General features: G+C 40.4%; 1 protein-coding gene and 1 pseudogene across 3 annotated transcripts in view; one reads left to right on the top strand and one right to left on the bottom strand.

Annotated features, from left to right (window-relative positions):
• IGF2BP3 (insulin like growth factor 2 mRNA binding protein 3) overlaps positions 1–23,408 on the bottom strand; it is a 122,522-nt gene extending 99,114 nt beyond the window's left edge. For all 3 annotated transcript variants that reach the window (XM_006179193.3, XM_006179194.2, XM_032483854.1), the window contains exons 1-2: positions 22,206–23,408; positions 20,746–20,806 (exon numbers count right to left, since the gene is read on the bottom strand). In XM_006179193.3, the coding sequence (XP_006179255.1) occupies positions 20,746–20,806; positions 22,206–22,380 (236 nt within the window). In that variant the 5' untranslated portion in view covers positions 22,381–23,408. The remainder of the gene's footprint in view (positions 1–20,745; positions 20,807–22,205) is intronic.
• Positions 1,300–1,473, top strand: LOC116665127 (annotated as a pseudogene).
• Positions 23,409–25,291: the final 1,883 nt, after the last annotated feature.

The following is a 25,291-nucleotide window of genomic DNA, read 5'->3' as shown; positions in this document are numbered from 1 at the left end:
ATCACCTAAGCAGACCATCTAAAAAACAGCCCAGCTGTGTATTTACAGTTATTGCCAACTATGATAATGGCTAAAAACGTTAATGTACATATCATTCTTATGGATCTGCTTTTTTAATTGATTAAGATTACTGTAAATTGTTAATCTTTCTCTTTCAAAATTGCTTTTTGGTCTCTCTAGCACCTGGGCACACTGGTCTTTGGCAGGACTCAATAGATAAGTTGAAAGAACAAAACTGCAAATAAGCCACGGAAGTCAAACTGCAAGTATCAATAGCTTTAAAATGCAATCTTTTGAAGCAGATTTATTATCAATTGGCTGTAAACTAATGACATCTTGGAAATTTAAGTTTTTTTCAAAGTCAGCAATAGAGGAATCTATTTTCAAAAATCTCAATTCTTAGCATTTTTGTGTTTTCTTCATTATTGGAGTAACAAGAAATATACATACACATACTCAGACTTTGCTGAGGCCAATTCCAGATTCTAAGAAGTTTTAATGTTTCCAATTTTTATCAGAAAGCTTAAGTATTCCTTTACTAAAATATCCATTTAGTCCTTTGATAAATTTAGAGATTTTTAGGATGGCAGTGTTTAAACCAAATTAAAACCTACAATAAAACTAGCTAACTCAATTTTATCTTTGACCAAGACATTTGGAAGTAGTTTAGTGAAATTTTAACTTTTTTTTTAACATTTTCTATTGATTTATAATCATTTTACAATGTTGTGTCAAATTTCAGTGTAGAGCACAATTTTTCAGTTATACATGAACATATATATATTCATTGTCACATTTTTTCCTCTGTTAGCTACCGTAAGATCTTGCATATATTTCCTTGTGCTATACAGTATAACCTTGTTTATCTATTCTACAATTTTGAAATCCCAGTCTATCTCTTCCCACCCGAAATTTTAACTTTTAATTACTCTATCACAGAACTTACAATTTGTTCTGAAAAAGTTAAATACTAATACTGACATGCAAACTAACATGACCAAAATTATGTGTCAGATCTACATTATTTATTTACAGTATCAACAGTGATTTTTTAAAATAAGCTTGTTTAAAGTTCAAGATATAACTGATCTTAGATATATTGTGCAGTATTGAATTGCTAGCTATAGTTATTATGATATATTTAATAACATTTAATTATGTAGTTTATTTAAGAGCTATTAATTTAAATAAGTCTGTAAATTCAGTATTAGCCAGACTGATGTGCACTAAATGTTTCAGACTTCCACCTGGAATTAAAACATACCATTACTGCATTTGTTAAAAATTTATTAATGCAACTTCACCTTAAAATATTTAAAAATAATTTTATCAGTTTAATATCTGATACGTCCTCTATCTGAGGACAATATATTAAATGGATTTTTTGGAGCAGGGAGTTGGAATAAGAGCTTGCTCCATCCACTCCACGCATCGACCTGGTACTGCAGTACTTCCAGGAATGGTGCACCAAAAATAAAATACAATTAAAATAAAATAAAATAAAATAAAATAAAATGTTTAAAGATATTTTAAAAACTAATTTCCTTCTTTAAAATCTTGAGCTATTAATTTTAAGCTTACAAATCAAGTTTCAGTATTTTCCAGAATATTTTAATAAGATTTTTCTGTAAAAATTATAGCTTTAAAAATAAGCAGTTGTTTGGGAACCCAAAAAATCAGTTTAATGGGCTTGATTTTATTTATTTATTTATTTTTGTCGTTACTGGTTTTTTTTGTGGAGGGGGGGGGTTAGGTTATGTTTGGAGGAGGTCCGGGGGAACCGAGGATCTCACGCACGCTAAGCATGTGTTCCACCACTTGAGCTATCCCCGCCCCTCTCAAAAAGCAGTTTAAGAACACCACTAAAAAATAATAATAAAAAGAAAAAATTAAAATATTAAAAGTAAAATAAAATTTTAAAGATTTTTAAAGAAATGTTTTAAAACCCAAAAAAGTTGAGGAAAAAAATCAGAATTAAATTTAGAGCACTGAACTAGTTCCAGTTAATATCACACATTATATACATGCTATTTAAAACAACTACTTTGATGTTTTTCAGAGGTTTGGGGGTTTTTTTCTTTAATTTTTGGTCAAACATTGCACAACACGTTTCTTCTTTCCATAACTGATGATGTGGGTAAACCACAAGCTGGAGTTTTCGGAAAATTAGAATAATCTGTAACAAGTACTAATAATGAAACCTGTTGATATTGTATTAATAACAAAGACATTTAAACAAGCTTTAATGTATTATCAGCCCAGAGATGGGTAAATATACTTCACTTTTAAATCAAGAATCCACTATTTTAAAAGGACTGAACATACTACATATTACAACAATTTTACCCCCTTCCAGCTCCCAAACACCTTTAAAAATGCTTTTTAAACCTTCAAAACTGTAAGGGGCAGAAATAAACTATACTTTTCTAAAAAGTATACATCCATAGATGCTTACATATATATACAAATCTCCACGACAAGAAGAAGAAACTACACAGTGGTTGCATTTGGAGGAGAAAAGGATCATTTTAATTATTTTTATGGTTTAATTTTTGTCATGTATACCACAGGGTTTGTTTTTTTTAACTCTTCCAACTTTTTTAATTACCATAGAAAAAAATGAGTTTTGTTTGATTCCTGTGGGTGTTCTTTAAACTAGTTTTTGAAATATATACTGTATAAGATTCTATTTGTTTTATTTAATTATTTTACTTTGGGGGGAAGGTAATTTGGTTTATTTATTTTTAGAGGAGGTACTGGGGATTGAACCCAGGACCTCGTACATGCTAAGAATGTGCTCTGCCACTGAGCTGTACCCTCCCCTCTCCATTTGTTTTAGTGCTTACATACCACTCACCAAGAGATTTAAGATTAAACAGGAACACTGAAGACATATATGGCAATGCTCTGCCAATTCACATCTGCTGCAGGGTCAGTACATCAAAATGCAACAGACTGGGAAAAATGCATGATCACGAGCTAAAAATAAAGTAAGATGGGTATGGAAAAAATAACCTACAAATGACTAACAATTATTATATGTGATGCATGTACCGACAATATCTATTACATCTTCAGGTGCAGAGCACAATGTCTGAAATTTAGAGTTAGTATGTCTTATACATGCTGTGACCTGATTTTCACTAGTTACAGGATAGCCCCAGAAAAGACTCAAATACATTAGATTTATTGCATTTAGGCAGCTAAAGTCTGTTTTCAAATTAAGTACAAAGCTGCTCATCTAAAACTGAAGTACAAGCATGCAAAGATTTCATCTAGTACTGCAGACATTAGATTATCATAATCACTTTTCCATGTGTGCTGAATCGTGCCTTCAGCGCACCACCATCACGCTAAAATACCTCTTACCTTAAAAACTTTCACTTTGACAGAGCAACAAAATATTAGTAACACGTTATACTCTGTAAAATAAGCATCCATGAGTCCATATTAATATGAACAACGTAAATGGAGAAGGGAAAGCGCTTCCTTAGAATAAAATTCCAATTAATAAGTGTAAGAAATAACAGAATTAGAGCATCACCAATTGGCAGCCACTACAGTTAATAATGGTTTCAGAAAAGAATCATCAATGAATGCTAAAATCAGTCAAAGTGTGATGAGAAACAGGATCTTTACATTGTCTCGAAATATTCCTCCACAAGATTCTTGACAGCAAGGAGAAAACACACTTTACACTGGAGAAGCCTGGCAGACACACTGTAAACAACTGATCAAAATGAACATCTCCAGGAGTACTGGGACAAAATTAGTATCTCAGACCTCCTGATATGGTCACTGAGGACATCATCACTTGTGCAGTATTTTACCAAAAACACATAACCTGATTTTAACCATGGGGAGACATCAGACCAACCCATATTGAGTGGCATTCTGAAAAATAACCAGCTTATACTCCTCAAAAACATGAAGGTCATAAAAGACAAATAAAAAACTAAGGAACTGTCCCAGTTTAAAAGAAACCAAAGAAACATCACACCTAAAGGTATTATGTAATCTTGTCCTGGATCTGGGATCAGAAAAAGGACATTTAGTGGGACAATAGGCAAAATGTGAGTAACATCTGTAGATTAACTATTATTTTATCAATGTTATCTATTTTGGTAATTTTACTATGGTCATTTAATAGAATGCCCTTGTTTTCAGGAAACACACATCAGGTATTTAGAGGCAAATGTTTCTGTAGTTCTGCAACTTACTCTCAAATGTCTCAGGAAAATTGGAGTAGTCAAAACTACCATTTGGTGGGGGAGAGGGCATAGCTCCGTGGTAGCGTGCATACTTAGCATGCAGGAGGTCCTGGGTTTAATCCCCAGTACCTCCATTAAATAAATAAATACCTAATTACCTCTCCCCACCAAAAAGATTTCTTTTTAAATTAAAAAAAAATACTAACATTTGGGGAAATGGGATGGAAGGTATAAGGATAAGGTGTATTGCTTTTGCAACTTCCCTGCAAATTAAAATGGCAAACTTTTAAAGCCCTCCCTTTAAACTACATCCCCTCAACTATCATCCCATTTCTTTGATGTCTTCACAGCAAACTCCTTGAAAGCCTATCCACACTCACCATCTCTACCTCCTCTCCATCTATGCATTCTTTCACAGACCCACACTACTCAGGCTTTCAAGCCTCACTGCTCCATCAAAACTGCACCTGTCAGGATACCAGCAATGATCTTGCCAACTCCATCCTCATCCTATTGTACATCATTTGTCATAGCTGATAACTCTTCTTAAGCACTTTTCTAACAACTTCTAGGGACTTCTTTCAAGATTCTCCTCCTACCTTATGAACCATTCCTTGAGCTCCATCACTGGTTCCCCTTCATCTCCTCTCCATCCCCTTGGCCCCTCACTGTCCCCCCACCTCCTCCTCCTCCATTTACTATCTATTCACTGTCTTATCTCCACATGTCTAACAGGCATCTCAAACTTAACCCAGCCAAACTGACCTCATCTCCATCTTCCCTGACCATGCTGCTCACACAACCTTTCACAATTAGAGGAAACTTCATCTTTCCAGTTGTGATTCAGTCATAAACTGTCAAGGTATCTTTGGTTCCTCCATCACTCCCTCCACATTTGCTGTCAGCTGTATCTTCAAAACAGAATATTCTAACCATGCATGCCCACCACCACTGTCTCTGACCTATACAATTCTAAGTTTTCTCCTAACTGGTCTCCCTGATCTCACTCTACCAACCATGGTCTACCCTCAGCAGAGTTCCCTTTTAAAGGTAAATCTCATCAGAACTGTCCCTTCCATAAATCCTTCCATGGCTTCCTCTCATTCCATTCCTACCCTGCAGTATGCACGTTCATCTCCTACAGCTGTCCTCCTGCTGCTCTGATCCAGCCACAAGGGCTCCTTGTGGACAAGAAAGGCAGTGAGCACGCATTGGTGGCTCCCGGGCCTGCTGTCCCCTCTGCTTGGGTCGCTCTTCCCCTGGACACCTACCTGTTCATTCACTCCCTTACCTCCAATATGCCTTTGCTCATGCAGCACCTTATAGATGAGGCTTTCCTTGACCATCCAGTATCAAATAACTAAACACAGCCCCCTGCCAATTGTCCCCATTCCTCGTTACCTGCTTTTTTCTCCCTCCATAGCCTTTTACACGCCTCACATTATGTATTTACTTGTCCATCTCCCCTCTCTAAATCCGTGCTATCCAACAGAAGTATAAAACAAGTCACAAATGCAAGCCACATAATATTAAATTATCCAGTAGCCACATTCAAGTAAAAACAGGTGAAATTAATATAAAAGTTACTCATGAGATATTTTATTCTCTTTTTGAACCAAGTCTTCAAAATTCAGTGTGCATTTTACATGTGCACCACACCTCAATTTGGATTAGCCACATTTTGACTGCTTGATAGCCACATGTGGCCAGTGGCTGCCCTACTGGACAGTGCAGTCCTAGACCCTAAGCTTCACAAGAGTAAGTTCTTGTCTTCTGTTCACTTCTGTTTCCCAAGAACCTAATGCAGTACCTGGCATGTAATAAACACTCAAAAATTTGTTGAATCAATCATTTAAAAACTGCTAAAATCCAAGATCAGCAAAACAGAACCATTTGAAAAAGAAAACATAATGGCAAGCTACCAAGCTTTCTCAAATCAGTAAAAATATAGAGTAGAAAAAGATGTGAAAGGTCATTGTTGCATTTAATTCTTGAAGGAAAAAAAAAAATCATTGCCTAAGACAAGAAAACTACTTTGCCTGTGATAAGAACAAAAGTAGTTATTTTCTAAATTTAACCAACTTACTTAGGGCAAAGAAAGCTGGCTGAAACTGGACTCTTTACATGGTCATCCTTACAAAGAGCTGGCACATGCTTCCAGCCTCAAAACACCTAAACTGTCAAAAGAAACTGACAGTGCCCTGAGATTCTAGTTACACTTCTTTGATGTTTTAGGAATAACCAAAGGTACTGAAGGCTGTTCACTTCCATGCAGGGTTCACTTTGGTTTGAGGAACTTAAAGTGTAACGGTAGGTGCCCTAATGTCCAAACTCACTTCATTTTGCTCATGTGCATTTGTTTTAAATGCTCCCTAACTATTTAAATATTTTATCTTTCATACACCTGGATTTTTCTTTTGTGTTTAGCTTCTTACATTTTTTCCTTTTGTTTTTTTCTCTTTCCACACCTGTTTTTCACAAACTGACTTGTGTAAAATTCCCCTATTGAGGCTAACATGCCATGGAGTTGCATAAAATCCTCACTTGTTCTTGCCATCTGTTGTGTTATGATGTAAATACATATTCACAGGAATACTGAATCCAAATAATTTCAAACATCACATTTGTGTAGAACAGCAATTCCCAGCATATAGCATGTGGACTCTTGAGGGGGGGGGGTCCCCGGAGACACTTTCAAAGAGGTCGAAAAAGTCAGAACTATTTTTATAATACTACTGACATGTGATCTGCCTCTCACTGTGTTGACATTTGCCCTGATGGTGCAAAAACAATGGTGTGTAAACTGCTGGCACCTTAGCATGAATCAAGGCAGTGGTATAACCTGTAGTAATAATCACCATATTCTTCACCGGCACTTGCAGTAAAATATAATCCAAGTTTCATCTTTAAATGTCCTTGATGAAGCAGTAAAAATTATTAATTCTCTTAAATAACCCTTGAGTACACACCCTGTTAATATCTGCATGAAGAAAAGGGCAGTGCGTGTGAAGCACTTGTGCTACCTGGTCTGGGCATCTGGAGAAAAAGCGCTGTGCAGCTGTCTGAGGTGCAAGATGGAACCAGCCACTTTTTGCATGGAGCACCATTTTCACTTGAAAGAGCTGTAGACAAACTATGGTTATTTATGGTAAGTGTCTGCTGGACATTTTCTCAAAGAGAATAAAATCAGCCAGTTACTTCAAGAAAAACTAAGAGCATTTATTGCCAATGAATGAATTTGAGCTTTTAAGTAAAAACCAGAATTTTGGCAAACTTATCTACCACCTTGAGCTTTGACAGTCTCCCAATACTTGGGGGTAAAAGTGCAAGAGAGACCAATGGATTTTAATGTAACAAAGCACAAAAAAGTTTACTGATATGATTTCAGATTCCACAATTCACCTAGCCTTCAAAAAAACTTCCACTTGCCGAGTTTTGGGGTCAGAATAAAATATACACAATTATCTAAAAAGACTATTAAAATATCCCTTCCCTTTTCTAACTATTTATCTGTGAGAGGCACATACTTCAATCAAAACAATATATCACAACAAATGAATGCTAAAGTAGTTATGAATGTTGCAGCTGTCTATTAGGCCAAACATTAAATCTGCAAAAGTGCAAAACAATCCCACTCTTCTAATTTATATTTTGGTTTTAGATGAGTTTTTTTTGTTACCAAAATCTCATGTTAACATATAATGGGTTTACTATGGTAACATATATATTACTATATTACTGTGTATGTACATACCATGTATATTCATTTAAAATAATTTTAAACATTATTCACTTAATTTATAATAAGTATTTATCAATAAATTAAAGCAAGCAAAAGCTCTCTATGGGGTCCTCAGTTTTTAAGTGTCAAAGAGTTAAAACCGAAAAGTTTGGGAACCATTAGAATAGAGAGTAAAACCAAAAATGTCCCATTAGCCTCTCTCCTCCTCAATCAGTTCCCTTTTACAGAGATAACCACTCTTCTTGGTGGGTTACCAGAACTTTTCCTGTGTTTTCATGCAAACGCGCATATGAAAGTCTTTCTTTCCCCCTAAACATCTGTCTTTTAAGAGCTATCCCAAAACATGCTTTTCAATTTGTTTTTCCCATGTCAGCTTATATAAATTTATACCATTCTTTGAAAATGCTGCAAAATATAGCACAATATAGTTTGTTTGAATATGGTACATTTTCTTTGTATGGACATTTATTTCCAATGTTCTATTAAACAACACTGCAAAAAATAAAACTTATCTATTTTTGCCAAGTATTTCTTTACAATAGAACACTACAAGTGAAATTGTTAGCACGGACAAAGACATTAAATATACCTAAAAGTTAGAAACTGCTTAATGTCACTTCAAAGGGCTTTTAAGAAAAAAAGAAAGGGGTTCTTTGTTATCTTCCTCCGTTTCAAAAAATTACCCTCTAAAGCTCAAAAATGAGTCAAAATGTTCCCGACAGTCAAATTAAGGCTAGGAATCCTCTTTGCTTAGAAAGTGGACAGTGGTGAAAGTTCCAGATTATCTGTATGTCTATTAAAATCTAATGATCGATATAATAAAACCCAAAAGTTTATCTGTGTATATGATGGACTCCTATTCCAAGACCTTTTTACCAAGTCCTGCCTGGAGTGGGAGTAATTTGGAGTTCCTTTACAATACTGTTGATTAAAACTATGCTTACAGACCACACAAAACTATGAGGACTGGGTTGTTTTCCATAATACTTGAAGGGCATTCACATTTTAAGTTCTAACAGATGCTGCCAAACGGCATGCCAAGAATTCTCTAACTATCTGAGTGCCCATTCCTACACAGTTTTGCCAACACCGTGTATTATGAATCTTAATTCTTCCCAACCTGTTGGGCAAAAAAAGCGATTACAATTGGCATTCCCTTGATGACTAGTAAGGTAAGGTATCTTCTCCTAAGCAGACTGGCTTTTCAGATACGTCCTCTGAACCACCACTTATCCTTTTGTACATTTTTGCAGTATGCTGTCCACCTTTGTAAAATTAACAGTTCTTTATCCCCTATTTTTTTTACAGTATGATGTCTCTTAAGAGAATTTCATAACTAGATACATTTTAGGGATTCTAAGACTTACACATCTAGACAAAGTACAGATTCTTAATAATAACTTAATCTCAACACATAACTCATATTCTACAAAGAAGTGTGAAATATTTCTATGTATCTGTACATATGAGAGACCAACTATGGGATTATGCAGGAATAGATACACTCATCTCTTATTTTCAACTGCCACTTGTAAACATATAAGCTTATTAATACGAGAAAACTCCACTTAGGTGTCAGATACTCCAGTAAGTCCTTTACAAACATTATCATTTAATTCTCAACAATCTTGTGCAGTAAGTTTTACTGTCCCTATTTATAGATAAACTGAGAAGTTTACAGACTTTTATCAGTTTGTCCAGGATCACAGAGCTGAGCAAGGATTCTGTTATCTGTGTAATCCCATGCAAGATGCCACTGGCCCTCCCAACAGTGTGTGTACTGCTGCCCTTGACTTTGCTCAGTTAATAGTATGTGTACCTAAAAGGGTCTCATTTTTCTCCAAAGGTTCATTACATCATTTGAGACGTCTTAATAAAAGTCAAATAATATCAGATGCTTTAATCATCACTATTGATTAAAACTATGATTGTCTTAGATACTGACAGACATATGCAGGGTAGATAAGATTATACTGTATAGCACAGGGAAATGTATACAAGATCTTGTGGTAGCTCACAACGACAACAAAAAAAATGTGACAATGAATATATGTATGTTCATATAAAACTGAAAAATTGTGCTCTACACTGGAATTTGACACATTGTAAAATGACTATAACTCAATAAAAAAAAGTTAAAAAAAAAAAACTATGATTGTCATCACTGACCTTAAAAAACAGCATAAGGTCAGTCAGCCTTACTACACAGACCCTAGTCCTCTCACAATTGACACTAATCACCCTGTCAGAGGGTATCCTGAGAACAGCTCTATACCCACGGGATGTTTGGGGGCATAACCATTTCCAGGAAGCACTTCAAAGGTAAAAGCAGTTCAACATGATCTCTGGTGATCAGATCCCAAAATTAATCCAGGCATCAAGTCTTGCATGATAATCCCAAATAACCATCTGCTAAATGACATTAACTAAACTGACTGAGCCCCAGAAGTTACACACATGAAGAACAGAATAATACAGTCACTCCTAAAGCACACAGGCTGCTCCTGCCGCCCCTCTGGGCTCAGCCTCTACCACCATCCTGCCTCCCGCTTAAACCTCTCTTAATTCCAAACAGCTTGCCATTCCCCCGCACACACCAGGGTATTTCACACTTACATGCCTTGGCTCCTGCTGTCCCTTCTGCCTTTCCCATTCCCACTGCACACTGTTAGCCTCGGTTGCCTTCACATGCCTTGTTCTCTGAACCGCTCCCTGGCTGGCTGCACCAACACTCAGCTAAGCCTAATGCCCTTCCTGTGCTTCTGGGGCATCCTCTATACACCTCATGATGCATTTACAACTTCTCTTTACCTGCAGAGATATCACTCCACCTTTGGCATCACTGCCACAGTGAGCCACTGTTGGTGTTGAATATAAAAATGTCACCCACAGATTGAGACAAAACAAAATCAAAGTCACTACACTCCATGTGCTTTCCTTTAGAACAAGTATCTTAGTCTTCTTTCTAGCTCCTGAAACCTAGCATGCAACTGACTACAAGCACACGTGCTCAATCTATGCTTGTTAAACTAAAAATTTCTCTAAGTCATAAGAAATGAATTCATTTCTGAAACTCAAAAAAAAATGCAGAAAAAGGTAAACTAGCACACCAAAAATATGCACATTAAAATTTTCAACCATACTTATCTCACAAAGATAAAGCAAGAGCGTCTCCATTCTTGCAAGAGCAGCTGATTTAAAAAGAAAAAAACACACTTGTGGATCACTGGAGAGAACTCAATCACTGCTCAAAACAGTTTTAACATCACCATAGACACTCTTAAATAAGCTCTCCTGTCATCATCTACCCAGTTAGAGTGGTAAGCCGAGTAGGACTTTGTTTTGGAAACTAATTTTTAATCAAATTTCTCCTCAAAATATTATTTAGTAAAGTTTCCACCTCAAGAAAATACTGTTAGTTTCTGAGGCTTAAGATCCAAAAATTCAAGGTGCTAAGTATAAGAGAACTTAAGCCCCAGGTATTTGAACTATAAGTTATCAGAATTTAACCTTTATAGCTTTTGACTTAATTTTTACATTTAAGGGGCATAATGAATCTCAGGATCTAGACCTGTCAGAGTTAGTGCAACCTCCATGGTAGAAAGAATCAGGCTGTTCCTAGAATGATACAGTCTTCCATGCTTGAAAAGATGGTTTAACCAAACTGTCTCACTGCACACTTCACTGCAAACAGCTCCCTTGGTTGTCAAATTATGATGAACCATGTCAGTAGCTAAACTTAGTGCTCAGGGAAGGGCACTTAGCAAATTTAAATGTCCATGTCTTTTGATACAGCAATTTCCAGTCTAAGAATTTACCTTATAAAATTATCCAATCAAGAGTCCTTATAACATACATATAAATATGCTCAATTGAAATTACTATGAAAAGAATGTTTAAATTCTTGCACACCTATGCTAAACAATGCAGCTGTTAGTTTAAGTACACTGAACTCTTTGTACCTACACCGAAGATTCTTCGGGAAAAATTATTTAGGAAAAGTTTAAATAATACATAATACAATTTGACTATTAAGTTAGAAAGTGCTTGTGGATACATGCATGGAAGAATTTCCAGAACACATACTAAGTTACCAGCTGTAAGACCTGGGAAATGCATGGGGATAAGAAGGACTGAAAAACAAGTACTTTTACGTTTTACTTCATGTGTTTTGAATTAATTTGCATGCATACATTTGCAAGCATTTGTAAGATATTTACTTAATATTTATACTCTGCTGTATCTAGGTTACACCTTAATTTTAAGAAAAAGTAATACACGCTCAATGAAAATTAAAACCAAAAGACACCACCCACAGATTTCTCTTAGGAGCCCACATCCCAAAACAAAATAAAAAAAATTTTTTTAGTTTTTTTTGGGGGGTGGTGCAGTAATTAGGTTTATTTATTTATTCTTAGAGGAGTACTGGGGATTGAACCCAGGACCTCGTGCATGCTAAGCATTCACTCTACCACTTGAGCTATACCCTCCCCCATACTTTCATACTTCTTTTATCACCACCAAATATAATCTACATCTAGCCTTCACATTTGAATCTCAAGAGGGAAAAATACAACAGTTGCCACTGGAGTGATACTGGGTGATACCATATTGATGCTTTACACACACTATCCTCAGGATCCTATGAGGCATCATTTCCATTCTAACCTTCCAGACTCGATTTCCTCATCCTTAGACATCATGCATTCAGAAAGCAGAGCTGGGGTTCAAACCCAGATCTGACATTCTTCTAGTTGGACCCTTTGTTTCAACAAGAGCACATGAGACAAGCATCAAGGCTTCTAATCAAGAGGTTTCAGCATGATTTCTCCCTCCAAATCTCTCCCAACCCTTAATATTCCAGGTTTAAAGAGACTTCTTTCTGCAAGCCAGGATCCTGCTAAACTTGCTAACAAGCTGGGACAACCATGCACCATGGACTCCAATCAGGACACTTCTACCTCTTCTGCAATCTAAAACACATCTCCCTTTAATGGAAAAAATATGAAAACAAATACATATATGTATATGTAAGACTGGGACATTGTGCTGTACACCAGAAATTGACACATTGTAATAGACTGTACTTCAATAAAATGAAACAAAACAGATCCCGTGAGTTACAATCACCCGCCTGGGATAAAGCCATAGCATCTATCTCCTCAGGCCCTCTGTTCTCCTATCTCCTCATGCCCCTTCCAACTTCCCTGAAACTCATTTATATTAAAATGAAGCTGCTAAAGAAAAAAATAAAAAATACTTTAAAGGAAAAAGTAGTCTCATTTTCAAAGGATGTCCGGATATTTTTATTTCTTAGTAAGCTCCAGATTCCAGACTACCTGTACCAGTCTTTTTCCTACAGGACGACAATAAATCAACTCTTTAAAGCCAAACAAGATTCTTTTTTCTTCAGAGGAAGCAAGAAACAGGACATCTCTGCTCTAACTTGCCACTGCAAAACACCATCAGGCTGCTATGTAAGCTACTTTTTTAAGGATTTGACAACTTTAAATGAGAGGAATGAAGACAGGGCAGAGTCAGGGGACCTGGAAATGGGTTCCACTAATCACTTGCAGTGCCTTGGGCAAGTCACTTCTTCTGCCACGGCTTTATGGAGAATCCTTTGGTAAAGCAACTAATACCACTAAAAAAAACCTATTGTGCTAGTTCATTTTATTGGTTTTCCCCTCTAAAAATAATAGATGTTTAACACATTCTAGAAATAGTATTCTATTAATCAAAGGACTTGCACAAAGAAAGTCTTAGGCAGAGTTATTCAGACCAAGTCACCTGTCCCAAAATAAACTGCTCTAACACTTCACCTAGTTTTGGTGACTACTGTGGCCAATGAGGAGTCATAATTTGAGGAGGCTACTTTACCATGGACCAGATTTTTTTTTCTTTAATGGAGGGAGGTAATTAGGTCTATTTATTTAGTAGAAGTACTGGGAATTGAACCCAGGACCTCACGCATGCTAGGCATGCACTCTACCACTTAGCTATACCCTCCACCAGACCAGATTTTTTAATATGCAAAAATGAGTTTAGGTTACTTAAAAGGGTTCTTGCATTTCTTATAGCTCAGATTTTATGAGTAAAATGGAAGGAATGTGTTACTTATTCCAGCGTCCTAAAATAACAAAGTGATTAAATTATTTTAAACCTAGCCCATAATATTGATAAACGTTTTGACCATTAGTTTCATCCTTTGCTTGTCTTTCAACAAGTATTTACACAAGCACAGGGAACCACTGAATTTAGTCTACACTGTTTTGGAACCAAATGTGTATTAATAAAAAGCAGGATGGGTTGTCTATAATAAAGTGAGCTCACAGTCACCCAAAGTGTTGCAACAGATGCCAGAGGGTAGGTCAACTGTCACACACAAGTCTTGTCCATCGGGCAAGCGGATCTACTAAACTTAGGAGCCTCTTCTATTGCCCCAGGTTATAAATACATGTCCATAGATGTTTCTGGAATGTAAAAAAATGAACTCAGAGCCAAATAAACAAATTCTGGAAGAAAGGCTGTATTCCGGGTTGCTCCAAAATTCTTAAATCACTCTCCATTTATTTACAGCAGAGCCAAAAGGCTGAGAGTTAACACCACCCCCACTCAAGTATTCATCCATCTAAAGCACAAACTCTCAGTGATTTTCTGCACAGTTGACTACACTCTCCTCCACAGGCTTTCCTCACTTATCTCCCAGAAACAGTTCACCCTGCCTTCCACTAATCGCTGGCCTCCGTAACTCTCCTTTGCTGGTCTCTCCTTCCTCCTACAGCCTCAGGTTCAGTTCCTTGGTGATCCTGTCCAATTCCATGATTTCAATACCACAAGCTAATGAAACTTCTTATTTTCACCTCCACTTTCCACCTTCCCCTGAGCTCCAGACTGATATATCCAACTACCTATTCGACTTCATTTAAATTTCTAATCAATATTAGAAACACAGTACGTCAAAAGTAAAGCTCCTGATTTCCACCCAAGAATCTGTTCCTCCTCCTCAGTACTCTCCATCTTGGTAAATGGCACCACTTTTTACCCAACTGTTCTGGCCAAAAAATTCTGTCATCCTTTACCCTTCTCACACGCCTCATTTACCTCATCAGCAAATGCTATTAGATGTTCCTTAGAAATATACAGAGTCGACCACTACTCCTCACCTCCAAAGCTAATACCACAATCTCTTGCCAGGATATTTCAATGGGGATTGGCTAAATGTAATTTTCAGATGTTTTATGGTCTAAGCTTTTTGAAGCCAAAATGCTCCCCAGTTTGTGGAAGATCCCCTACAAAGACCGCCACCATCAATTTCTCCTCTCTGCACATGCATGCCACTCTACCATTGAGAGACAGAGTCTATTTCCATAGTCCCCTCGAATCTTGCTGGCCCTGTGACCTGCTCTGATCAGTAAAATGGGATGAAAAGCAATAATGTGCCAATCCTGGGCATAGCCTGTAAGAGGCCCCGCAGCTTCTGCTTTCACTTGCTTGCAGCCAGCCAGGGGCTACTCCTGAGTGCTAAGATACCACGTGGAGACAGGTGATCTGGACAAGCCCCAAGACGTGTGCATGAAGTCTTCTTAGACCTTTTAAGCCCAGCTTAGCAAATGATCCAAAATGATACCACATGGAACAGAACCAACCTCCTAGCAGACCCACAGGATCATGGGGAAGAACAAGTTGCTATTGTTTTGAGGCACTAGTTCTGGGGTGGTTTATTAAGCAGCAGTACAGACGTGAAACACCATGATCACAATGGAATCGGCATCCTCAACAACTAAGTGATAATGCCAGACAGTCTAAGGACTTCAGGCCTCTTTCAGCTTGTAGTTTAAGTATATTCCTCAAAGAATACTTCCATAATTTCAAACTATTTCCTAATCAAGTTAAATAGTCTCAGCATAATTCTCTAGAACATACAATTTATGTACTGTGTATTCCCCTTCAGGGCAAAAAAAAAAAAATCCCACATACTATATTGGTATTTATAACTGTTTATTTACCAATACCGAACACTTGCCAAACAGCTATTTCAGACCATGATAAATTACACCCTCAATTTTAATAGAGTACTGAAAACTATGTTTGCCACCAGCTTTGAAGCAAAACTTCACAGTCATAGCCAATTTGTAGACAGATTTATGGGGCAGAGATCCTAACTAATAATGCCAATCCTATCCCTTGGTCACCGCTCCCACACTGCCACCTCCTGTCTTATGACTCTAGAAACTTGAATCAGAGTCAACAGTCGATAAAGGAAACTCAGCTAAGAATAGCACAGCCTCTCTCCTTCCTCCCAGACCAAACCAACCACCAGTTACTGAATGGTAATTCATACCTTTCAAAATTAGTTACTGCTAGAAAAGTTGCTGTCTGAATGCTGCTGAAGACAGTTACAGTGGAGTTGCTTCACACACACACAAAGATGCCTCAGCAGCTTCACTTCAGTACAAAATCCCAGACCTTTAACAACACGGGAACTGCAGTGGTGTGGCCCATAAAAGGATTTCAAAGTATGGCAAAGATCACGTTCCTCTTGCTGACTCCCCGAAGGACGTACACATGCACTAGTAACTGAGCTACCACACTACAGAAAAGAAACACAAGTCAAGTTTCTTACAGGGAAAACCCTAAACCTCCATAATTCCAAAATATATACATTTTAAACTCTAGCTGGTAACTCATTTATTTCAAGCCAAATGCAAAACTCAGAAAATATGCCCCTTATTAGTTTATTATAATGGCATGTGGCATGAACAGAGAATGTAAGTGATCACATAAATCAAAAGAAAGGCAGAAACAGAAGCCAAGATTCTCAACTCCCACTGGCTCCAGGCACATGTCATGTTTTCAGTGTTTTCCTTGTTACTGTGGACAGCCACACAGAAGCAACTTATCAACACTTTTTAAAAATTCTAATAAGGTCAAAGTGAGAAATCTTTTAAACTCTCTCAAACTGTACTGAGAAAACATGAAGTCAAGAAAAATTGCATTGGCTATAACCACTTACACAGTCATGCATTACTGATCTTAAACCGAGCACTCCAGAGATAACCTTGTCTTTGATTCTTCACCAGCCACGAAAACTTCCCTAACATTCAGAATCTCAAGTCGATGCATGTGTGAGAAACTTGCCCAATTCACAAGATTCACCTGTACCACACTGATGAGTCAGGGGCATACCTGTTTAAATGTTGAGCACTAAAAACAGTTTTTATGGTCCTGAGACAACAGGGTCATTTGTCCTGGCTAATGGTCACACTGCTGGTCACCGCACCATTCTATTCTATACTTAACAGCTATTAAAACGCAGCACTAGCTTTTAAACAGCCATTTAAAGTAAGATTATTTAAAACCCTAATAACTTTTATACATTCTCTATATCCAATTCACGTGCTAAACATAAGATTCTAATACGGAAATAAGTTGTTCGCTTAATTTTTTTCTTTTTTTTTAAGGAAGGAAAAAAGACATTTGAGCAGCACAGTCTGTTTTAACAAATCCTTCCTGAAAAAATATTAACTCTAATATCCTACTATTTTTTCTCCTTTATTCAAATGTATTTTTGACTACATACAATTCTAATCAAAGCTAACAGCTAAATCTTGAGGAAGTTTAAGCTATAAAAAAGTGGAAAATAGGAACTTTTTTTATAATTTAAAAAAATAATGAAAAATGAACTAAAGCCACCATCCTCTCAGTTCCCCAGTGTCAGCGACTTTGCCGTTCCCTCTCCCATGCCCAACAGCCCACAACATAACAAAAAGGAAATCAGTGCTATTTACATAATCACATAGGGGCACAAACAAGGTCCCTCAAGATACCAGTGGCTCTTCCAACCAAATTCAGCTAGTCTTCCAAAGTCTCAACAATTTTCATACCCACCCTTACCCATAACGGGGGCACATTTTTTTTTTTAAAGCTTACACCTTCAGAGTGAAGCCCAAGTATTCATGTGCTGTATCTTTTATATTTGGAATCACAAGTACAACACTATCACATGTACTCAATGCAAATCTTTTCATTCTGGATGCATGAGACCTCAAGCTCCGTGAAGCACTTCTATAATCTTCCCCAACTGAGGGGTATCTGAATGCAGAAAAGCAACATTCCTTCCACATTCCCCTGAGACTTCGGTAATCAGGAACTAAGCTTGGTCTGAACCAAATTCAACAATGCCCCTTACTGAAAGGGTCCCGCCCAGCTCTGCTCCCAGCCTACCAATACTCAAATCGCCTCCTGGGCCTGCTCCCCGGTTTAGTCGCTGCAAGCCCATTCATCCATCTCAGAGTGCTGCCATAAGCATTCTTCAGCACCGGGCTCCCAACATGCCTCACACAGCAGGTATAAAGGTCACTGCTGCATATATGGGTGTGCCTGCCTCAGATGCCCACACGATGATGGGATGGAATGCAATGACTGCTAAGCACAAATAACTCCACCCAGAAGGCCAACAGGCTCATTGGCAAGGACTGGTCTGCTGCATTCAATTCACTGTCATCAGTACCACCTCTTGACCTTCCTATAGGTGCTGGGCATGTGGTTCGCCAGGATGCCTTCTCTGCCCTCTCCCAAAGCCTATTTAGACAGTAGAACAGTCCAGATAAAGAAAACTGCTATACAGCTCCAGGGTTCAGTTAAAAATACAACAACAATCAACAAAAACTGTAATACAGATTTTCAGCTCATTTTTGGCCATTTCAATACAAGCAAAAGATTTACTTGATTGCTCTCTAAATCAGTAAAAAAGTTGTCTCCCATGTCCCCACTCCTACTTACTTAGCTAGTAAGACAGTATCATTTAAAATCCTAAGCATTTTAATGCTAGTGAAAATCAGCTAGAAAATTTAATTTACATTGTTAATAAACTGAAGAAGCTTCCATTGATAAATACTTGCTGTCACTGGTAATATTTTACTTTATGTGCTTTCCTAAATAGGAACTCCTGTTTGTCATAAAGTAACAAGTAACTAAGCCTGTTTTTAGGTTGGGCAAAAAGCCTTTAAGAATAAAACAGGTAGTCTTATTACCAAAAAGTTTTTAACCTAATTCCCTACACATGGGGGAGAAATTCACACCAGGTTGTAAAGGAAAAATCAGCAGACTAAAGCAAAGTAACTGTATTTACATACAGGTCAAGACATTTAATGTTTAAATTTAGAAACCCTCATGTTTAAATGCCAGTCTTTCAACAGAACCATTTGCCTATTTCTTATTCAACATTGGAAGAAAATTAAGACACAGTGACTAAACATGAAACCAATTAAGAGTTTGCAGAATGTGCTTATATTTTTTCCCCTAGATAAACAACTCAGGACTATTCTTTTAAACTTCTTTTTAAGGAAGTAAGACTTCTCCAATTTTTCAATTGCTATTAAACTGAGATCAGCTTGGACAGTTTTCAGTACACATCCTATTATTTAAAAAAATTTTTTAAAAAAGAACTCCATTCTCCCATATAAAATAACTTGACCCCTACCAAAATTCCCCAGCCAGAACTAAATCTATCTGGCCATGCAAATTCCTTTCCAACTATCCTAATAAAAATTAAATACATGAAGAGAAATCCACAAAAATCCACATCAGCTCACTACCAAAAACACAATTTGTGAAAATGCTTTACCTGGAAGAGAGTTCAAACTAGAAATATGCATAGGATGACCTGTTGGGTCATCTCTCTCTGCAAAGCACCAGGGAAATGCCTAGCAAATCCCCTCTGCCCTCCAGCACACACTCTCACCAATACTTAATCAGACACACGGAGGCCCTAGCTTAAATTAACTCCCAGTTTACTACTCGGCCCAGGTTGGGAGTTGGGGAGGGGAAAGGGGAAGGCAGAAACCCCAGCCCCACCCTGCAAAACCTAGAGAGGCAAAAGCCAACCCCAGCACCACTGGGAGGAGCAACACCTTTCCAGTCCCAGTTACAGAGCCGGTATCTGGCCTGCTTTGGAGAAAGGAGCCATTTCTCCAAAATACTCCAGAGATTAAAAGTCTCCAAATATTCTATAAACTGACACACTACAACGACTCTCCAAAAATGCAATCCCCTTGCTTAAGCAGCACAAATCTTCAGTCCTTACTATTTCTTGATGGTTACCTGTAAGCAAAAAATATTTGGTGAGGCGGGGGGCGGGGCGGGGATGCTGAGCAGGAGACAAAGGAGAGTTTGAAGAAAATTGTCTAACTCTGCAGTGACTGAAAGGCCCTTCTGGGCAGAAGAAGCCCAGGCGTTCACTCACGTGTTCCAATCCCAGCAGGCGAGCTACCAGGGTAAAGGCAAATTCCACTCCTCTCAGATGTGAGCACGGCCCCCCAGGCTTCTCAGACTCGTCCGCCGCCAACTCGGGACAGAGAAGGAAAGGAACGCCACACCCGCGCGTGTCGGCAGCTGCTTTCGCCTATCCAGTACTTTCAGGTGGGGAGGGGGGGTCACCCATTGCTTCCTAATTCCTACAGATTCCCAGAAACTGCCCTCTGAGACTGTGATTTCCTGTTCCAGCAACCTGACCTACTCTGTCAGAAAACATATAGCTGCGAGAGTTTCCTTGAGACTTTTATACTAGTAACAATAATCCAGTGGCATGGGCCACAGACAAGCTGTCTATTCCTTCGCAGCAGTACCAACAAACACACAACACACACACACCTGCAAATGCAAGAGAAGACGAGAAACACCAAGCCATACAACAACCCAATAAGCCTAAGAGGGAAAGTTGTTTTCAGCTGTGTTGAGTCTCTTCTCCCAATGGTTGAGAACCGAATCTATGAGAATAAACAAGCTCACCTTTGCCTTTTTGGGACCGAGTGCTCAACTTCTATGAGTTTCCCGTGCAGTTCCACTTTACCTGCGGACACACAAGAGGTGGAAGACAGTTGGCCGGGTTTAGCGGCTCTCTGGGCCCTAAGGACCCGCACAGCCTAAGAGGCGACACAAGTGGCCTCCTGAGACCCCGAACTCCTCCGCTCGTCCGGACGCGGTTCTAGGTCGAGAGAAACGGGCCCCGCGCAGGTGGGAAGCTGACCCCCTCGGAGCAGCATGTACTTTACAAAGAGTGGGAAGGGGGAGGAACTGGTTGAGCCACCACTTCGGTAACACTCTATTCTTCCCGGCACCCCCCCCCCCCTCCGGACTGACACGGCGCCTCCGCCCACCTCGCTGGACACTCCACAAAACAAACTCGGGGAGGGGGTTAAACTGGCTTTCTTCAGGTGGGGGCGCCAGGGCCCTTCTCCCGGTTCAAGCTCAGGCCCGCTGGGAAGCGGCAGTGGCGGGAAAGGTTCGCGGACAGCAGGGCAGGCGCGGAAAGCGCGAACGCCCAGAGATGCATCTCAGCACTGATTGTACAACGCTCAAGGGACGGCCCGGCGCCGGCCACCCCGAAGGGCACGCGGCTCCGGGAGGGACCCGAGCGCAGCCTTTCCCTGGGCGTCCCGCCCCCGCGCGCCGCCCTGCCACGCACCGTCCTCCGCCCTCGCGGAGCGCGCCCGGCCAGCGGCGGAGGCCGCAGCCCCAGGCCCAGCGGCCCAGCGCCGCAGCGGTGCTCGCTCCCTGGCTACCCCTGGCCGCCGGTGCCCACCTGCCCCTCTTGCTCGTCGGACAAGGGGAGGTTGAGCAAGGAACCCGCGTCGGCCTCGCCCGCCTCCCGCAGGGTCGAGAGGAAGCGCGGGGCCGCCGGTGGGAGGCACCAGCCCGCGCGGCCTCGCTCGGCAGCGGGGTCAAGGCCACTTTGAGTTCTCCCACGGCCCGGGTTTCGGGGAGAGGGGCAGCGAACCCAACCCCGTAAATAACAAGCACAGAGAGGAAGGAAGGAGCGAGAAGCAGGCGTTCGCGTTCGGCCCCCAAGGCCCGGCGTGCCGGAGCCTGGAGCACGCGCCTGGGCCCGGGCGGGGAGAGCGCTCTCGCTCCCCCCGCCCCAAGCCCCGTTTCTCCGCGCCGAACGGTCCCTCGCTTCCCTCGGAGCCCGCGCCCAGGCTTTCTTGACAGCGCGTCCGCCCTCAGCTCGCAAAGATCGGCTGGGGAGGGGAGCCGCGGGGGCCGGGTCGGAGCCCAGCCTGGAAGAAGCACCCCGACTCTCGCGTGTGGGCGCCCGGGCCTCGTCCCTTCTCCGCACTCGCCCAGGCCGGGGCCCAGAGTGGACAACCCGGTGGCAGCGCGGGCCTGGCTCCGGGCCCTGGACCCCAGCAGGCCCGGGCGGGCGGCGCGGGGCTGAGCAGGCACTCCGGCGGGGCCAGGCCGGGGCCCACCTGAAAGCGCCTCGATGGCCTTGAGGGCCCAGCTCTCGTCCGGACAGTCCACGAACGCGTAGCCAGTCTTCACCAGGAAGGGTCCCGCCACCGGGATCTTGGCGTCCTTGAAGATACTTTCCAGGTCCGAAGGGACGGCGTTCTCGCTGAGGTTTCCGATATACAGTTTGTTCATTGTGAAGAGTGGTTGTTTAAAAAAATTAAGAGAAAAACGAAAAATTAAAACCACCCACAGCGATGGATGGATCCGGCGGGTTTTGTTCCCCTCCTCTTCTCGCCGTTAAAATACACAAACACAGTAAGAACCAAGGACAAGAGCGAGGAGCGAAAAATCAGATCCGAGGATTCTTGTTTTTCCTCTTCTAGGTATTAAAAAAAAGAAAAGAAAACCCTTGCTACAATCCAAACGCATCAACGAGTCTTCCTAACTCGGAGGAGGAGGCGGGATTAGCGAGAAAAAGGAGGAGAGGAGGGGAGAAACTACTTTTTGTCTCTTCCTCCCCAACCCCTTTGGCATCGGCCAGCGGACAGTGAAAATATCACACTACGTGAGGGTAGGCACCGCCTCCCCATAAAAAACCCCGAAGGGTGACTGGCAGGAGGGAGGGGAGAAGGGGTGGAGGGAGGAGGAAGGCGCAAGAGGCGGAAAAAATCCGCTCCGAGTGTCCGGCTTTTTGAATGAGCCACGTGTTCAAACTACAAATCAACGTCTCACGTGAGGAATCCCAGCGCTTCAATTAGAGTGGGTTTCGGGAAAAAAAAAAAAAAAAAAAAAAGAGCTAGGAAGAGGGGGGAGGGGAAACGAGATTGGGCAAGGGACCCTGAAAAGGAGAGATGGGGGGGGAACGCTAAAGGAGCCACAGCCGGGGCGCGGAGGGGAATGCGGCTGGGGGAGCTGATTGTCACAACAGAGTTTAGAAAGGGTTATCTGGTCGGGGCGGATCCTAGGGGGGAGGGGAGGAAGAGGGTAGGAATATTGATTTTTTTTTTTTTTTTTTTAGTGGGATAAGAGTGGCGATGCTAGGCAATTCCTCAGCTCTAGTTACCGGAGTTTAAAATATTCGATTTTTTAAAAAAAATAGGTAATTAACAAAGCCAAAGAGTCATAATTCCAAACTCTCCTTGTGGCTTTGATGACAGAAAAAGTGTAACCTCGGCAAAGCCGCGAGCACCTTTCCAGGGCTGGCAGGGGCGGAAACACAGTGAGGGGGTGGGATGGGTGGGGGCGGGAGCGGCGCGCGGACGCGCCCCACCCTGTGCACCCTTTACAGGCCCGGGCACCGGGGAAGTGGGGCGGCCCCGAGCCAGAGCGGTGGGGGATGGGAGCTCTGGCGTCCTGGGCGGGTGTCTGGGCGACACCTCCTCCGCCTCCGCTCGCGGTGGCTCTCAGCTTCGCGTTTGCCATTGGTTGCGAGATTCAGAAAAGGCTCGGGGATCAATGAGGCCGGGGGCGGGCTTGGCCAATGGTGGGGGAGGGGAGCGCAGGGGCCGAGGTTTTTGGCGTGGGGATGGGGGCGTCCCGGGCCTCAGAGGCCAGAGCAGAGAAGTCTGAGTGGGAAAACTCGGCATTTAAACGGAAACCATTTCTTCCTGTAGTTTCCAGAGGAGGAGGAGGAGTGGGGTAGGCTGGTACTTTTATTTAAAGAGTTTTAGTTGGAGAACTTGGGACTCTTAAAAACAGGAAGACCGCTCTGCGTTACCCCCAGGTGGTATTTGCACTTGAAAAATTGTTCGAGTCTCTTTCTGCTTCTTTTCTGCCCGCATTTGGCCTTGAGAACCATTCATAATTTACCCCGTATGTAACGAGTACAATGGTGGGTGCTGGGGGTTGGGGGGAGGGTCTGGGCCCGGTGGAGCTTTCTTGGGCCAACAAAATGAGGACTGGAGAAGAGGAATACGGAAATGAACGCAGTGCTGGGGTTCTTGTGGAAATCTCCAGGTGTCTTTTAATGATTGTATGCTCCACTCAAGGCTTCATTCGCACCAGATGGTTGTGCTGTGTTTTTAACAGGTATTCCATGGAAAATAATGCTTATTTTTAAAAAGTAAATGAAATTCTATATAGCATAGAAATATAAACAAAAAATCTTTAATAACTTAGTACTCTTACTAATAAAAAAAAGTACTTGTGTAGTAGAGAAAATATTGTGATTTGCACTGAAACATTTTCAGTAATTATGACAGTTGATATAGTTCATTTCCCTCGGTCAAACTCGTATATGGCATTTAAAATTCTGTATTTTCTAATTAGAATATGAATGGTAGATGATTTTTTAAAACATGTGGGAATTACTGTATAATATAAAGAGCATTTAATTTTTTCTTTTAAAAGGAACTTGTTTTATAATTGTGTTAAGAAACCGGAAGGTGTCAGATCATCCATTTTAAATGCAGCTGTTCTAACAGGTTTCTCTTTCCTGCCAAGCAAATCCAACTTTTTAAATGTAATCTCACTTTCACAGTATTTTGATTCACATTTACTTTCGTGAAATGTTACTTTATGAGATGGAGGGGGCAAACATGTTCTTGTGTAACAACTGTTTAGAACTGCATTAATGAGCTCTATCTTCAAAAAATATTTGGTGTGAAATTTTAAGTTTATGGTTAGGTTTAACTTTTAAAAAGAGCTTACTTATTTTTCCTTTTCATGTTTTTAAAGAGCTTTGGTTCTAAAAAAGAAAAACTATTCTTTATGACTTCTGTGGTATTCAAAATGTAAATATCAAATTATGAATTTATTTTTCATTTGTTGCATGGGATCAACAGCTATTTGGAGAAATGTTTTCATTCATTTCACATTTGCTTTTCTAAATACTTTGAATTTTATAAACTAGTCTGTTCATTCAACTTTTAGTAATTTTTCATAAGAACAATTTTATATGTTCAGCATGCTTTCAAAATCAATTGAATGGTGACTTCTGGATTGTTGATTGTATTTGCTCTTATTAAAACTGAGATCTAGGGAAATATTCACTTCTAAAGCATGGGATAAAATGTTTATTTTTCATAAATGCTAGTCTATGCTTGTCTGTCACTATCAAGCAATTCTAACAGCTGGAATTTAAAACAAGTGTGTGCTCTTTTGA

This window comes from Camelus ferus, chromosome 7 (assembly GCF_009834535.1).
Source record: "Camelus ferus isolate YT-003-E chromosome 7, BCGSAC_Cfer_1.0, whole genome shotgun sequence".
NCBI lineage: Eukaryota > Metazoa > Chordata > Mammalia > Artiodactyla > Camelidae > Camelus > Camelus ferus.
Note: the sequence above shows the minus strand (reverse complement) of the source record. Positions and strands in the feature narration are given on the sequence as shown.